The sequence below is a fragment of the Sciurus vulgaris genome (genome assembly GCF_902686455.1).
Source record: "Sciurus vulgaris genome assembly, chromosome: 10".
Classification (NCBI taxonomy): domain Eukaryota; kingdom Metazoa; phylum Chordata; class Mammalia; order Rodentia; family Sciuridae; genus Sciurus; species Sciurus vulgaris.
The window spans coordinates 121,142,422-121,159,098 of NC_136470.1; the positions used below are offsets into that span (position 1 = coordinate 121,142,422).

Consider the following 16,677-nt stretch of genomic DNA (forward strand, 5'->3'; position numbering starts at 1 on the left):
TGAAGAAGGGATGTGAATCCACCCCATCTTTCAGGTTACCAAGAATGTTGCCAGCATCATTGTCTTCCATCAGGAAGACATTTGTTCTAAGTACTCCTACAGTACTAGAATCATGAATTAGCTGAAAATTATGCACTCCAATAGGCCTGTCTTGGTTTCCAAACTGGTTCAGATAATTTAAAATAGAATTGAAAAAATATTAAGAGAAAAGCAAAATTCACAGGTCTTAGTGATGTTAACTGTCAAGCCCTTAACATGAAGTTAAGTATATGTGCAATAAGAGAATTACAGTTATTTTTTAAAATTCTTAAAATGTTTCCTATTGAATTGGAAGCTAATAAGCATATATATATATATAAATTTCTTAAGAGAAAAAGTGTCCAAGGACTCAAGCAAATGACCTCAACTATTTCATTTTAGGATAAAGCTGACAGGTAGAAAAAAAAAAAAAATGCACCTGTATAAAAACATAAATGTTGGGCTGGGGTTATGATTCAGTGGTAGAGAGCTTGCCTAGCACGTGTGAGATACTGGGTTCGATCCTCAGTAGCACATAAGAATAAATAAATAAAATAAAGGTATTGTGTCCATCTGTAACTAAAAAAAAAAAAAAGATTAAAAAAAAATGTCACTAATGAAAATATGCAATAAACATTGTCACTCAGGCTCAAAGTACAAGAAATAATTTGGTATGTTTCCGAAAACCCCTAATGATGCCATGTTGGAAGGTAACACTTCAGAGGTTAGCCCTGCATTATGGGATTCCAGCAGGGCTGGAAGCTTGTCAAGGACTCATTCCGTATTTACACAGGCACTGTATGTGTCTGTTGTACATGCTCACAAAATGCTAACTGTGAAGGTAATACTTTCGGTAGATGCCTTTTCTTCTAAAGGAGTCTCAGGTTTCAAGTGGGTTGTACAACCTTCAGTTATACAGTCACAGGACAGACATATGAACAAATATGACTCCAGCCAGAGTCATAACACTATATTATAGTGCCACCTTCCTTACTTTACTCTTTTTTTTTTGGTAGTACTGGGGATTAAACCCAAGACTTTACAAATGCTAACCAAGTGCTCCACCACTGAGTTATATCCTTAGTTCAAGGTTTGTTTAAAGATGAACAACTTGTTTTAAATGTAAAATCAATTTTTTTTGCAATTACAATAATTTTGCAATCACATATAGAAAAAAAACAGCTTTGTTTAATGTCTACATAGCGCGCATGATATGAGATGAAGGAAGAAACCCAATGTGAGTTTTAATCTACTACAAAAACAAACCATAAATACTAAGTTCTTAAAAATTATAGGTAAAACTGAATTGAAATTCAATAAGTTAAAATGCCCTTCAGTGGTTCTTTCCATTTACTTTAGCAGAAATCTTTTTTTCAAATAGATCTCATCCTGAAGCCGAACAGACAATATGTGATAAACTTATTATTGAAAAAGTTCTCTTATATCAAGAGCAATTTTGCTTGAAGAATTAATTGTACACTATTACATCATTTCTAAGGTGCTGAGGATCTACAAAGATTTAATGTCACTAATCCACATAAAATCAATAAACCACCAGCTGCCTTGCAGGAGGGTTTGAAAAGTTCATCACCTACTTTCTACAAGGTACCCCAAAATGGTTTAACAGCTAGGCATGGTGGTGCATGCCTGTAATCCACGCAGCTCAGGAGTCTGTGGCAGAAGAAACACAAGCTCAAGGGCAGCCTCAGCAACTTAGGGAGGATCTAAGCAACCTAGTAAGACCATGTCTCAAAAGGAAAAAAAGAAATGGCTGGGGATGTGGCTCATGGTTAAGACTGGTACCAAATTAAAAAAGAAAAAAGTAAACAGTTTAACAAAAGTCAATTTTGCAATATAACACAGATAGAAATAATGTGGATAAAAAAAGGAATGCTGGGAATTCCTTTTGAGAAATGTAGTAGACATTTGAAATCCTCTCACTAGAAAGCAACTCAAAATATGGATAAAATATTAAAGGCATTCTTATAGCCAAATTTCAAAAGAAATTCTCAAGGGCTAAAAATCAAGTAGTAGCTTCAGTGATTACTTAAAGCTAATAATCACCCTGAATCTAGTTGTGTATTAACCTAGTTCCTTGCAATTTAAGGGTATCACAGAGTGATGGGAACCACACCTTTGGTTTCATACATATTAGGGGTGGAGTACAGTATACCTGAGGAAACAAACTCAGTACCATGAAGGGAAATGCCTTTAGTAAAAAGACCAAAACCAACCAACAACAAAAAATTCACTTTGCAAAGGGAAATGACAAGTACACTCAGCTTTGGATCAAAGGGAAAAACATCTCTCCTGAGTATTTATCATCACAATCTAGTCCTCAAAGTAGGTTAGGGTACAAATTTTTACTAGCCTGATGGACCAAGAAATCTCTAGTCAATAAAATTTAGAGATGTAGAGAGCTAGAAAATTTCTAGGCATTTAGGAGACTTACACATGAACCTTTTCTGGAAGAATAAACCTTTAACTGAGGCTTGTTAGTATTACTAAAATGGAAATTCACAATAAAAAAATCTAAAACCCATGAGAAAAACAGACACTTTGATATTAAGAAAAACATAACTAACCCCCTACCAATTCAGATGTTGGAATAGGTTTAATGTTTCAAGAAATAAAGACCAAAAACATGAACACAGAATACAAAACTATCAAAAGAGCTACAAGGAATTGAAATTTTCATCATCAAAACAGAAAATTTAATGAACAGTTTAAGCAGATTACATAATAGCTGAAGAAAGAACTGGTGACCTGGAAGAAAAATCTGATGGAATTACAAACCAAAGGAAGACAAATATGGAAAATAAGGACAAGTTAAGTGACCCACACTCCATACCTCAGGATTCAAGCAAAAGGAATACTGTCTCTCTGTGAGGCAGTTCTCCATGCTCACGGATACCCTGCTGTTTACCCCATCAGTCCACCATGATCACCCATCTGCCAGCATATTGCCTTTTTGAGTGCAGATCACTCACTGACTAATGCCTATCATCCACCATTTGCCTGTTTGCCAGCCTCCTGCCTGCCTGTTGCATGCCCTTCCCCTACCCATTGCCCATTGCCCAACATCCACCTGCCAATCATCCACCATTAGCCTGAAGACCACCTTCAGACCACCAGTGGATCACCTGCTGCCCACTATTGTCTGGAAGTCCATTGATTGTCACAGTACCCGCAGGTTTGGTTACATGTGGCTGCCGCCATTTAGGGACAACAACCAGGACCTGACGTTTGCTGCACAGCCGCTGTCATCTCAGGCGTAGCCACCTCGGTCTAGGGACTCAGGTCAGGGTCTGGAGATACACTGGGGTACCTGCAGGTCTGGCTGCACCTGAGGTCTTTCTGCTTGGTGTGTTAGTGGCTGTCATTTGGCTGCCATCTGGCTGCCTCTTTGCAGGGTCAATCCCTTGTGTGAGCGCATCCCTGGTGGTCTTTCTGAAAGTTTAAAGGGAATTGAGAACTTGGGACTGAGCAAGACAGGGTCTGGGGAAGCGAAGCCAAGGACCATCAGATGGCAGTTGGGTTTGCCAGTCCAGATCTGGCAAGCCTGTGGAAAGCTGGAGACTAGGGGCAATTCCCTGGGGGAGAGCACAGGTTGAAGAAACTGTAGAAAACTGGGTTCTTCAGCTCAGTGAGTCCTGAAGTGTGCAGAGATGGAAGGGGCCAGCCACAACACATGGGAGGACTGGAAGAGGGTGTGAGGGCATCTTGCTATCAGGCACCCACTGGACTGGAGCTAACATCAAACTTCAAATAACCATACACATCAGAGGGAAGTTGAGAAAATTTTTGAAAGCCAACAGAAGCAATCATTCAATTTTCCATTTAGACTTTCCTCCTTGTTTTTCTTTTTTGCCCTCTCTCTCCAATCTCTACCTTCTTTAATCCAAACGTTTTTCATGTATCAATTTATTAAGGAATGGGATGTCTGAATAGTATATGGCAGTTCTGTTATGTATTCTTGTATTTTAACTTTAAAAAAAAAAATCTGTACATTTTTTTTCTCTCACCTACCTGTCTCTCTGGATTCTCTTCTCACTTCACTCGAACTAACAGGCAACCTCTACTAATTCCTCCCTTGCTCTTACTATAATTTTTTACCTCTATTTTCTCTCCCTCTCCCTCATAAATATCACATCTTACACTACTTCTGTTCTCTCACTGTCCATCATCTGAAACAGTAAACCCTTTTAGCAAACTTACTGTTTGTATTGTAGACAATAACTGAATACTTCACTTCTGTCTATTGTGACAAAACTGTAAATGTCTAATAGAAACCATTTAATTTAAGGTGGTATAGCATTTGCATTGGGTGCTGTTAATATTGATCTTCCCCTTAAAGGTGAGTTATGGAAGCCTTCAGGGACACTAAAAGACTACAGGGTAGAATCTGGACTGCCTCAGCTACATACTACTAGATGAGAAGACACACAAACGACATGAAAAAACAAGGGAACAAAGCATCTCAAACAAACCAAGATGCTACACTAACAGAATCCATTGACAACACAGTAGAAAAAGAGCTCAGAATGTACATAATTAAAATAATCCACGAAGTAAAGGATGATAGAGGAAATGCAGGAAATGAAAGATCACTTCAATAAAGTTAAAAGAGTAAATACAGGAAGCAAAAGATTATTTCAATAAAGGGATAGGGATTCTGAAAAAAACCCAAACAGAAGTACATGAAATGAAGGAATGAATGAATGAATGAAATGAAGGAAACAATAAACCAAATTAGAAATAGAACGCATCATCAACATACTAGATCACTGGGAAAACAGAATCTCAGACAATAAAAACAAAAATATTTAATCTTAAAAATAAAGTGGACTGCACAGAGAGGATAATAAGAAATAATGAATAGAACTTCCAAGAAATATGGTATAACATGAAAAGTTCAAATTTAAGAATTACTGGGATTGAGGAAGGCAGAGATACAAACCAAAGCAATGAACAACCTATTTAATGAAATAATATCAGAAAATTTCCCAAACCTGAAGAATGAAATGGAAAATTAAATACAAAAGGCTTACCACCAAATGTACAAAATTACAACAGTTTCACACGAAGTCACGTTAGAGTGAAAAATGCCCACACAGAGGATGGTCCAGGAGGTCCTGGAATAACATATATCAAGCTCTGAAAGAAAATGGATGCCCGTCGAGAATTTCATATCTAGCAAAATTAAGCTTCTGATTTGAAGATGAAATTAAAAAAAACCTTCCACAATAAACAAAAGTTAAAAGAATTCACAACTAGAAAGCCTTCACTACAGAACATTCTCAGCAAAATATTCCATGATGAGGAAATGAAAAAAACAATGAAAACCAGCACAGGGAGGAACTACACTAAATGAAAGGTCAATCAAACAAAAAAATTGTCAGGTTAAAAACAAAACAAAAACAAAAAACTAAAAAAAACCCAAAAACCCAAAACGGCCAGGAACACAAATCATACCTCAATAATAACCCTGAATGTTAATGACCTAAACTCATCAATCAAAAGACACAGACTGGTAGACTGGATTAAATAAAAGGACCCAACAACATGATATCTTCAAAAGACTTACCTCTGCAAACTGAAGGTGAAAGGTTGGGAAAAAATCAAGTTACTCACACGGACTTCATAAACAAGCAGGGGTTTCCATCCTCATATCAGACAAAGTGGACTTCAAACCAAAGTTAGGCAGAAGGGATAAAGAAGGACATTTCATACTGCTTAAGGGAATCATACACCAACAAGACATACAACAATTTTAAATATATATGCCCCAAACAATGGAACATCTACATACATCAAACAAACCCTTCTCAATTTCAAGAATCAAATAGACCACAACACAATAATACTGGGTGACTTCAACACAACTCTATCACCACTGAATAGATCTTCAAAACAAAAACTAAACAAAGAAACTATAGACTTAAACGATACAATCAATCATTTAGACTCACATATAGAGTATATCATCCATCACGGAGCGAATACACTTTCTTCTCAGCAGCACATGGATCCTTCTCAAAAGTAGACCATATGCTATGCCATAAAGCAACTCTCAGCAAATACCAAAAACACAGAAATACTATCCTGCATTCTATCAGATAACAGAATGAAATTAGAAATCAATGATAAAATAAAAAATAGAAGCTACTCTAACACCTGGAGACTAAATAGTGTGCTACTGAATGATGTATGGATAAAATAAATCAAGGAGGGAATAAAAAACACTAAGGTGAATGAGAACACTAATACATTACATCAAAATCTCTGGGACACTATGAAGGCAGTGCTAAGAAGAAAGTTCACTGCACTGAGCTCATACATTAAAAGAATAAAAAGTTAACAAATACATGACTTAACATTACATCTCAAAGCCCTAGAAAAAGAAGAAAAAAGTCAACACTAAAAGCAGAAGGAAATAATTAAAATCAGAGCTAAAATCAATGAAACTGAAACAAAAGAAACAATTCAAAAAATTGACAAAACAAAAAGTTGGTTCTTTGAAAAAATAAATAAAATTGTTAAATCCTTAGCCACACTAACAAAGAGAGAGAGAGAAAAAAACTCAAATTACTAAAATCCATGATGAAAAAGGAAATATTATGACGGATACCACTGAAATACAGAAAACAATTAGAAACTATTTTGAAAATTTATACTCCAATAAAATAGAAAAATGTGAAGACATCAACAAATTTGTAGAGACATATGATCTACTCAAACTGATGCAGGGGGACAACACAATTTAAACATATCAATTTCAAGCAATGAAATAGAAGATACCATCAAAGCCAACCAACCAAGAAAAGCCCAGGACCAGACAGATTCTCAGTCGAGTTCTAAAGACCTCCAAAGAAGAATTAATTATCAATACTCCTCAAATTATTTCATGAAATAGAAAAGGAGGGAACCCTTCCAAACTCATTTTATGAAGCTAGAATCACCCTGATACCAAAACCAGACAAAGACACATCAAGGAAAGAAAACTTCTTCAGACCAATATCCCTCATGAATATAGACCCAAAAATTCTCAGTACAATTCTGGCTAATTGCATACAAAAATATATTAAAAAGTTAGTACACCACAATCAAGTGGGGTTTAGCCCTGGAATGCAAGGTTGGTTCAACATACAGAAATCAAAAAATGCAATTCATCACATCAATAGACTTAAAGACCAGAACCACATGATTATCTTAATTGACACAGAGAAAGCATTTAACAGAATACAGCACCTCTTCATGTTCAAAACACTGGAAAAACTAGGGATAGCAGGAACATACGCAACATTGTAAAAGCTATCTATGCTATGCTAAGCCCATAGCCAACATCATTATAAATGGAGAAAAACTGAAAGCATTCCACCTAAAAACTGGAACACGTCTATTCAACACTGTCCTTGAAACCCTAGCAAGAGCAATCAGACAGACGAAAGAAATTAAAGTTATACGAATAGGAAAAGAAGAACTCAAACTATCACTATTTGCTGATGACATGATTCTATATTTAGAAGAGCCAAAAAATTCCACCAGAAAACTCAAATGAAAAACAGCAATGCAGCAGGATATAAAATCAATACCCATAAATCAAATGCATTTACATACATAAGTGATGAATACACTGCAAGAGAAATTAGGAAAACTACCCTATTCACAACAGCCTCAAAAAAAATAAAATAAGAAATCAATCTAACAAAAGAGGTGAAAGACCTCTATGATGAAAACTATGGAACACTAAAGAAAAAAATTAAAGACCTTAGATGATGGAAAAATCTCCCATGTTCTTGGATAGGGAGAATTAATATTGTCAAAATGGCCATACTACCAAGTGTTGTACAGATTCAATGCAATTCCTATTAAAATTTCTTCATAGAAATTGAAAAAGCAATCATGAAATTCATTTGGAAAAATAAGAGGCTCAGAATAACCAAGACAATCCTTAGCAAGAAAAGGGAAGCAGAGGCACCACACTACCCGACCTTAAATTATACTACAGAGCAAAAGTAACAAAAATGGCATGGTAATACATGTAGACCAATGGTACAAAATAGAAGACACAAAGACAAACTCACATAAATATGGTTATCTCATACTAGACAAAGGTGCCAAAAATATACATTGGAGAAAAGATAGCCTATTCAACAAATGGTGCTGGGAAAACTAGAAATACATACGTAACAAAATAAAATTAAACTTCCATCTCTGCACAAAAGTCAACTCAAAGCGGATCAAAGACTTAGGCACTAAAACAGAGATGCTGGGCCTAGGACCTGACTTCCTCAATAAGACTCCTAAAGTGCAAGAAGTAAAATTAAGAACCAATAAATGGGATGGATTCAAACTAAAAAGCTCCTAATCAAAGGAAACAATCAATAATTTGAAGAGAGAGCCTAAAGAATGGGAAAAAATTCTTAACACATGCACCTCAGATAAGAGCACTAATCTTCAGGATATAAAAAGTACTCAAAAAATTTAACACCAAAAAATCAAATAACCCAATCAATAAATGGCCTAAGGAACTGAACAGACACTTCACAGAAGAAGAAATACAATCGATCACAAACATAGAATAAAATGTTCATCACCTCTTGCAATTAGACAAACACAAATCAAAACTGCTCTAAGATTTCATCTCCAGTGAGAATGGCAATTATCAATAATACAAGCAATAATAAGTGTTGGCAAGGATGTGGGGAAAAAGGTACACTCATACGTTGTTGGTGTAACTGCAGATTGGTGCAACCAGTAGGGAAAGCAGTATGAAGATGCCTCAGAAACCTTGGAATGAACCCACCATTTGACCCAGTGACCCTACTCCTTAGTTTATACCTGAAGGACTTATAATCAGCGTACTACAGTGACGCAGCCACATCAATGTTTATAGCAGCTCAATTCACAATAGTAAAACTATGGAACCAACTTAGATGCCCTTCAACAGACAAATGGATAAAGAAAATATGGTATGTATACACAATGGAACACCACTCAGCCTTAAAGAAGAAAGAAATTATAGCATTTGTAGGTAAATGGATGGAACTGGAGAATATATCATGCTAAATGAAATAAGCCAATCCCCAAAAAACCAAAGGCTCGATGGATAAGGGGATGCTGATCCATAGTAGGAGGTAGGTGAAGGAACTATGGACTGTGCCAAGGGGAATGAGGGGAGGGGTGGGGCTTCTGGGGATAGGATGGACAGTAGATTGAGATAGACATATCACCCGATACACAGGTATGAAAAGAATTTTTTTAAAATATCACTTTAAAAAAATTAATGAAAAAAAGTTAAAAAAAAATAGGACAGTAAAACTCTAGGACGTGAAAAACAAAAGGAAGGTCTTAAAAATAGAGGGAATAAATGGAAAAAGCAGGAATACAGACATCTGAATTATATCTCCAGTGTGTTTAAACAAAGTTAGCTGTCTAGAACTACATAGCCAGCAAAATTGTCTATTAAGGACAAGGGCAAAACAAAGACATTATCAGGTAAAGAGAAACTAATGGAATTTCTAAAGAATATTGCAAGGAGAAAGAAAATTACTACAGAAGAGAAATGTCAGATACAAAAACAAATGGGGAACAAAAAAAATTTTAACATGTTGTTAAATCAAAACAAATATTCACCATGTAAAACAATAATGCATAATGGTGGAATTATAGAGATAATGAAAATACTAAACAAAATCATTTAAGCTGAATTTATAAGTGTAAGTGTGTGTGGGGGGTGGTTAGTTGTGACTGTTAAGAATAATGTATTTTAAGAATGGAGGAAGGAAGGACTGTATAGAGGGAAATGAGGGGTGGGAGGGGTGGGGGGAAGGGAAAAAAAATAAGAATGAATCAAACAACATCACCCTATGTAAATTTGATTACACAAATGGTATGCCTTGACTCCATGTACAAACAGAGAAACAACATGTATCCCATTTGTTTACAATAAAAATAAAAAATAAAAAAAAAAGAATAACGTATTTTAGCATTCTTTTAATTGTTAAGAACAGATTTTAGGTTATGGTGCATAATAAAGTTCCAAGAATAAATATTTAAAATAAAAATAGCATACAAAACCTCTAAATCAACAGAGGGAAAGACTGAGTTGATAATGGGATTCAGAATGAATCCATCCAAAATAAGATTAAAATAATTTTTTAAAAAGGGGATGAGTAAATGGGATGAATCGACATTGTATACAACCATAGAAATGAAATGATGTACCCCATTTATGTACAATGTATCAAAATGCATTCTGTAAAAAAATATAATAATTTTTTAAAAAGGGGGGAATGAGTATAGAAAAATGGGGCAAAAGCACAATATGAGATGTTACAAAATAACCTAAATACATAAGAAGTAACAATAAATATAAAAATATAAAATGAACTCTTTCTCAGGTTAAAAAAGAGAATAACTTACCAATCCATTTTATGAACCACAAGACAACAGAAAAAGGAACCTATATATTACTAACAATAATATAAAATTAAAACCATGACAGGATCCTACACCTACCAGCTGGGCAAAAATTACAAGTATTATAATATCATATGCTGGAAGGATGTGGAATAACAGAAAACTTTTCTCACTGTTAATGAAATACATAAATTAGTAAACTAGGCCAAACACTTCCAAAAGCAATCTGCATTACCTAAGAAGGTTGAAGATGTACACATGTATAAATCAACCATCTTATGTTTTTGGTTTATATACTAGAAAAAATAAACCAGCAATACTGATTGTAATGGCAAAAAGGAACATGACAAACATGTCTATTGGTATATAAAAGAATATAATACTGTGGGATAATAGTATACTATTCTATGTATACAGTGTTCTTTATCATAGTGTATTTGTATTATTTTGTTATATCCATAACTAGACACTTGGATTAAATGAGCACCTTTCATATTGGGCATGGGGGGCAGTATGAAGGTACATATGTATCATTCATGCAAGTTTAAAAGGGACACAAAATGAAATAATGCAAATATTGTTTACAGACACACTTGATACAAATTAAAAAGAAAATGAAGAGGAATTCACAGAAGGCTTTTGGATAGTGATAATGTTCTCTCTCTCTTTTTAATACTGGGGAACTGAACCCAGGGGTACTCTACCACTGAGCTATGAAGCCCCTTTTATTTTGAGACAGGGTCTCGGTAGGTTTTGTCCAGGCTAACCTCAAACTTGTGATCCTCCTGTCTTAGTTTCCCAAGTTGCTCAGGTAACAGGCATGTGCCAGTGTGCCCCATTCATGTTCTATTTTCTATAACTAGACAGTACATGATCATTCACTGCATTACTCTTTATATCTTTTTGGATATATAAAGTATTTCATAAAATGACTGAAAAAAGAAGAAAGGTGGTTCATTAACTCTTTACTGGTAGTTTACCTTACCATACTCCAGGTGGACACAACAACACAGTGGCAGTGGTCCTACAGTGCAGCACTGCACACATTAATTAAAAACCTCAATAACCCAGTAAGAGGTATTTGTTAAAAGCCCATGCTATTACAAATGCACAAAGCTAGCAATGCCACACATATAACACGTCAAAATAGAGCCAGTTAGTTGAAGAGATAAGATTAAAGAACTCAGAGAATGATGATCTCATCTGCTCAGAAAAGTTACAAACAAAATTTTAAGCGAAAAAAAAAAAAATTAATTAAACTTAGAATCTGTAAAACTTAGCAGAAAACATTTATGTATATTTTCAGCTACTAAATACTTACTAACTACAAATACTAATCCAGAAGTTCTTACCTACTGTGGAGTTATTATTTACATATTGAGAGAGCAGTTCTTCATCGGCTTGTTCATGCTTTTCATTAGGAGCAAAGTCTTTCTTAGAGAAGTTACTGCTGTTCTTTTTTGAAAGAGATGTTTTACTTTCAGGCTGATCTGAAACTGGAATTTCTACTGGCTGGTAGTTAGCATGGATATATGGTTCTTCAGGAAGCATATAACCTTTACTAAAACACTCTAGTAACCATTTTGCTCCCACTACATGAGGCCTACAAAGACAGCACATAATTATAAATTAGTTTAAGCCACAAACCATCATCCCACTTGCCACATAGTTCCCATAAATGCATGGACATGCTTTTTTCTTTTTTTTTTTTTCCCCTAATTTTATTTTGAGACAGAGTCTTGCTAAGTTGTCCAAGATAGCCTGGAACGAGCAATCCTCCTGCCTCAGCCTCCTGAGTTACTGGGATTACAGGCATACATCACCATGCCCAGCTCAGACATACAATTTTAACAAAAATCATTACACAGTAGAAATTGTTTTGAATTAAAAACTGACAAAACCTGTGGTCTGATTTATTCCAAAACTGCTTCAATTCATCATCATAATCTCCCACAATAACATGAGTTACATCTTCATTAAGTTGATTAAAACGAACTCCACCTCCACTGTTAATTAGCCTTCTCAGTTTATCGAGCTTTCTGCCGCTAAAACCACAAAGATATATCTGTAAAGAAAAATTTGTTTTAATGTATTTAAGATGCTTCACTTCTCAACAGAAACAAATTTCTCAAAAACATCTAAATTCACTGTAAATAAGACAACATATACGTTTTAGAGTACATTAAGAAATGAAGAATATTCTGAAACTGATTTTTAAAATAATTTCTTTATAATCCCATAGTTATTATTATCGGTGCATAATAATTTCTAATACGCAGGTAGTTTCTTAAATTGTGAAGGTCTCACTACATGTAAATTTTAAAGTAGTTATAGAAATGTTCTGTAATTAAGTGTTTGTAACTTCAGAAAATCTAGATTTAAACCCTTGTTTTCAGATGCCACCGATTAATCACAGACCTGGGGCAAGTTCCTTAAACTGTTTTGTCAGTATACTTACATATAAATTGAGGTCCTCATCCCCACAGAATTGATTAAACAAAAAATATAAGTCAAAGAGCTGAAACAATGCTTTGAGGACACTATGTATGGAATAATTTATTCTAATTTATTTTTAGGATATTTATATATTTAAACCCATCTAATCAATAAAAAAATCTTTCCTACGTCTACTTTTAATCTCTATTTTAAAAGAGACATCTTTCTGATACTTAAAATTTTAGGGGGATGAACTCAGGAGCACTTTACCACTGAGTCAAATCCCCAGATTTTTAGTTTTGAGACAGGGTCTCACTAAGTTGCTAAGGCTGTTCTTGAACTTGGAATTCTCCTACCTCAGTCTCCCGGGTTGCTGAGATAACTTATCCTCCAAGCCTGGATAAGATATCATCTTAAAAATTAAGAATGACAAATCTATTCCTGTTGTATGTAAACTAAATCATCCACATTATAATATATCTTAACAAAAATTAAGAAGCATATACTTCCTAAAGGTCATATCTAAAATCAGTCTAATAAAGGTTAAAAGAATACACAAAACATTTTCTGTTTATTAATAAGTTGGCAAGTTTTAAAAATATAAAAGGGTAAGGTAATTTGCCCAATTTCCCTTCTTAACAATAAAAGAGGGTTAATTTTTGCTATTCTGTGAGAACATGTGTAGCCAAGTCATTCTACAAATAGGAATACATTAGGTAAGCATTCGGATCAATAAAACTGAAAAAATAAAACATGACATGATATTTCCCTCAAGGATCTTACAAAGTAGTTATTCATACAGTAAAAATTAAAATAACCCAAGAGGTACTAAACAAAAAAGTGGCTTTAATGACTGAGAAGAGAGACCCTGGGGTGAATGGCTAGTCACTTAACATCTATGTGACTCAAAAAAATTTTTAATCCTCTAAGTATTAACCTCAACATAATGTTAACTTGAGAGTTACTTGTGAGAATAACTGATTATAAACATCATATTTACATATATAAAATGATTAGCAGTGTTAATATATTGTAAACAATAAACGACAGTAATAAAAGAAAATCAAGTAAGTGGTTCAGAAATGAACCTCGAAATATGGTAAATAAAAAGATAAATGTAACTGGAAGGGTTCAGAGAAGAGATGAAAAGTGAAATGAACTTCAAAAAGTAAAATGAACTTCAAAGGATAAAGGATAAAGGTACATCCTAGACAAGGAGATGCTCACAACCAAGGGATAGTCATGGCAAGTGCATCTTCTTAGTTTACAGGACCGTTCATGTAGATAAAGAGCAAACCCAACTATGAGGGAACTTCAAAGTCAGGTTAGGGCCGGGTGCAGTTGTGCATGCCTATAATCCCAGAGACTCAGGAGGCTGAGGCAAGAGGATCACAGGTTCAAGGCCAGCCTGAGCCACTTAGCAAGGCCCTATGCAACTTAGCAAGACCTTGTCTCACAATAAAAAAATGAAAGGAGCTGGGGATGCAGCTCAGTGGTTTAAGTGGCCCGGGTTTAATCCTGATACCAAAAACAAACAAATCAAAGTCAGGCTACAAAGTACTGAGGTATGCTATCACTTTGCATTTATTACATACTAAAAACGTACCCGGAAACCATCTAATAAATCTTCAGGTGCTTGAAACGCACTGACATCCAGATTTTCTAGATTTTCAAGTGTAGACTCCAATTTGCTATTAAGAACTGAACTGCACACTGATTCATTTATGCAACTTCCATTTATGTTGGATATATGGCTAACATCTGAAAGAGTACGGCCTACATATTAAAAAAAAAAAAAAAAAAGTAAGTTCCTGGATATAAAATAATTGTGATTAAATATTTTCTTATAAACTAACTTTTCCTACAAAGGATTATGGGCAATTTCCAAAGAATCGGAGGTTTTTACTAAAATCTTAGTGTCAAAATATGAAAAGGAAAAATAAAATTAAGTCTATTTTATTTAAATGAAAAATATTAAATATGTGTTCCTAACAGTGGTTTCTTTTCCATGAAAATGTGAACCTGCTGGTGGTCTAAGGTCCAAGCAGCTTACATCTGAAAAACCTTTATAACAACATTTTGCCAACATGGAACTAAAAAATAAAAATTGTTTTAAGTTTAAAAAAATTGTTCTAAGTTATATACAGATGATGATCTATAACAATCACAGTAAACAATAAGTAAAATGTATTAATATTTGTATGTCAGTAAAGTTTTAAAAAATTAATTGTCTTATTTTAAGTCTCCATCCACTGTGTTCTTAATTGTTTTTGACCATCTTTTGCATTACATCAGAGTATGGAACAAAGCAATCATTCATTTGAAAAAGAAATACCAGGGGTGGTTTTAAACTCACTTTTTATACAACTTAGCTATTTTATTATATCAGTTTTTCCTAGGTACATAGGGGAAAATACAGAAATTTCCCACCATATTTCAGGGATCCTATTAACAAATCTTTGCTGGGGATTGAACCCAGGTCTCTTGCATACCACATAAGGACTCTACCACTGACCAACATCCCCAGCACAACACATAAATGGAAAAATGATAAGACTTACTATCAATTGTATTGATTTGACCAGTGGGAGTTGAGGTGTCAGGCATACTCTTTGTTTCTGGTCTCGGTTCTGTCTTGTATATAGATTCGTCCTGACAAAAACCTTTCTCAACACTGTCAAAAAACCATTGTGTGGTGACACAATGTACATTCCATCTCCTGGCACATTCATATTTCTGACCTATTAAGAAATAGAGAAATGCAAACCATTAAAATCCTTTTTTGCAGAAATTTTCCAATTATAGGTTATTTAAAAAAACATACCTGAGACAAAACTAAAGGTTACCAATAATTACCTTTATTTTTCAGTATGCTAATACTGCATTAAAAAGCAATATTTTAGGTTATTACCTAATCATATGCTCCATGTGTTGCTCAAATACAAGTGTTGTGTGAGGGGTTTTATCTTTTAAACAAATTGCATGAAGCAGTTTATTGTGGGGTAACTGACAATACTAAATTGGTTGCATACAGACTCCATCAATTTCTTTAAACTGGTTTATTAATCTATAAGATGGGATAACTAAGAATTATTATGTATCTTTTTAATAAGAATGTGTAAGACAACTACAAAAATTATAAATGTATGCAATATAATAAATACCAATTTTGAATAGACCATTTCCAAAACTGACAGAAATCTACTTAAAAGTCAAGGAGAGGCAAATAGATAATGTTACATATATATACATTTTTATTACCTTAAAAAACTTTAACACAATATATTTTGAAAGAGTATCCCAGAAAAACTAAGGTCAACATGTAACATTAGAGAGTCAGCACATGAACTTCCTTCAATTCACAAAGGCAAAAGCAGTACCAACTCTACTCACAAGCATCCCACCACAGTTGCCATACCAAAAGCTCTGACTCAAGGAAAATTACCAGCTGACCTTAATGATTTTTCTCAAATTTTCTTTCCTATTTAGCTTAGTTAAACAGATTACAAATATAAAGCAATAATAAAAACATGAATAAGTTGAGCACAGTGGTGCACACCTATAATCCCAGCCACTCAAGAGACCGAGGCAGGAGGAGCACAGATTTGAGGTTAGCCTAGGCAGTTTAGTGAGTTCCTGTCTCAAGATAAAAATTAAAAAAGGGTTGGTGATATAGCTCAGTGGTAGATCACCCTGATATCAAAAAAATAAGTAAATAAATAAACAACACACATTAACAAAACTCTTCATTCATTTGTACATATTTTTAAAGTACTAGTAAAAAATATTCTCTAGAAC

At 34.4% G+C, this 16,677-nt stretch overlaps 1 protein-coding gene across 1 annotated transcript in view; it reads right to left on the bottom strand.

Moving 5' to 3' along the window:
* TOPBP1 (DNA topoisomerase II binding protein 1) overlaps window positions 1-16,677 on the bottom strand; it is a 77,712-nt gene that overhangs the window by 52,809 nt on the left and 8,226 nt on the right. Inside the window, 4 exon segments of the mRNA XM_079156050.1 lie at window positions 11,796-12,046; window positions 12,345-12,508; window positions 14,486-14,655; window positions 15,441-15,620. Coding sequence (XP_079012176.1) covers window positions 11,796-12,046; window positions 12,345-12,508; window positions 14,486-14,655; window positions 15,441-15,620 — 765 coding nt within the window.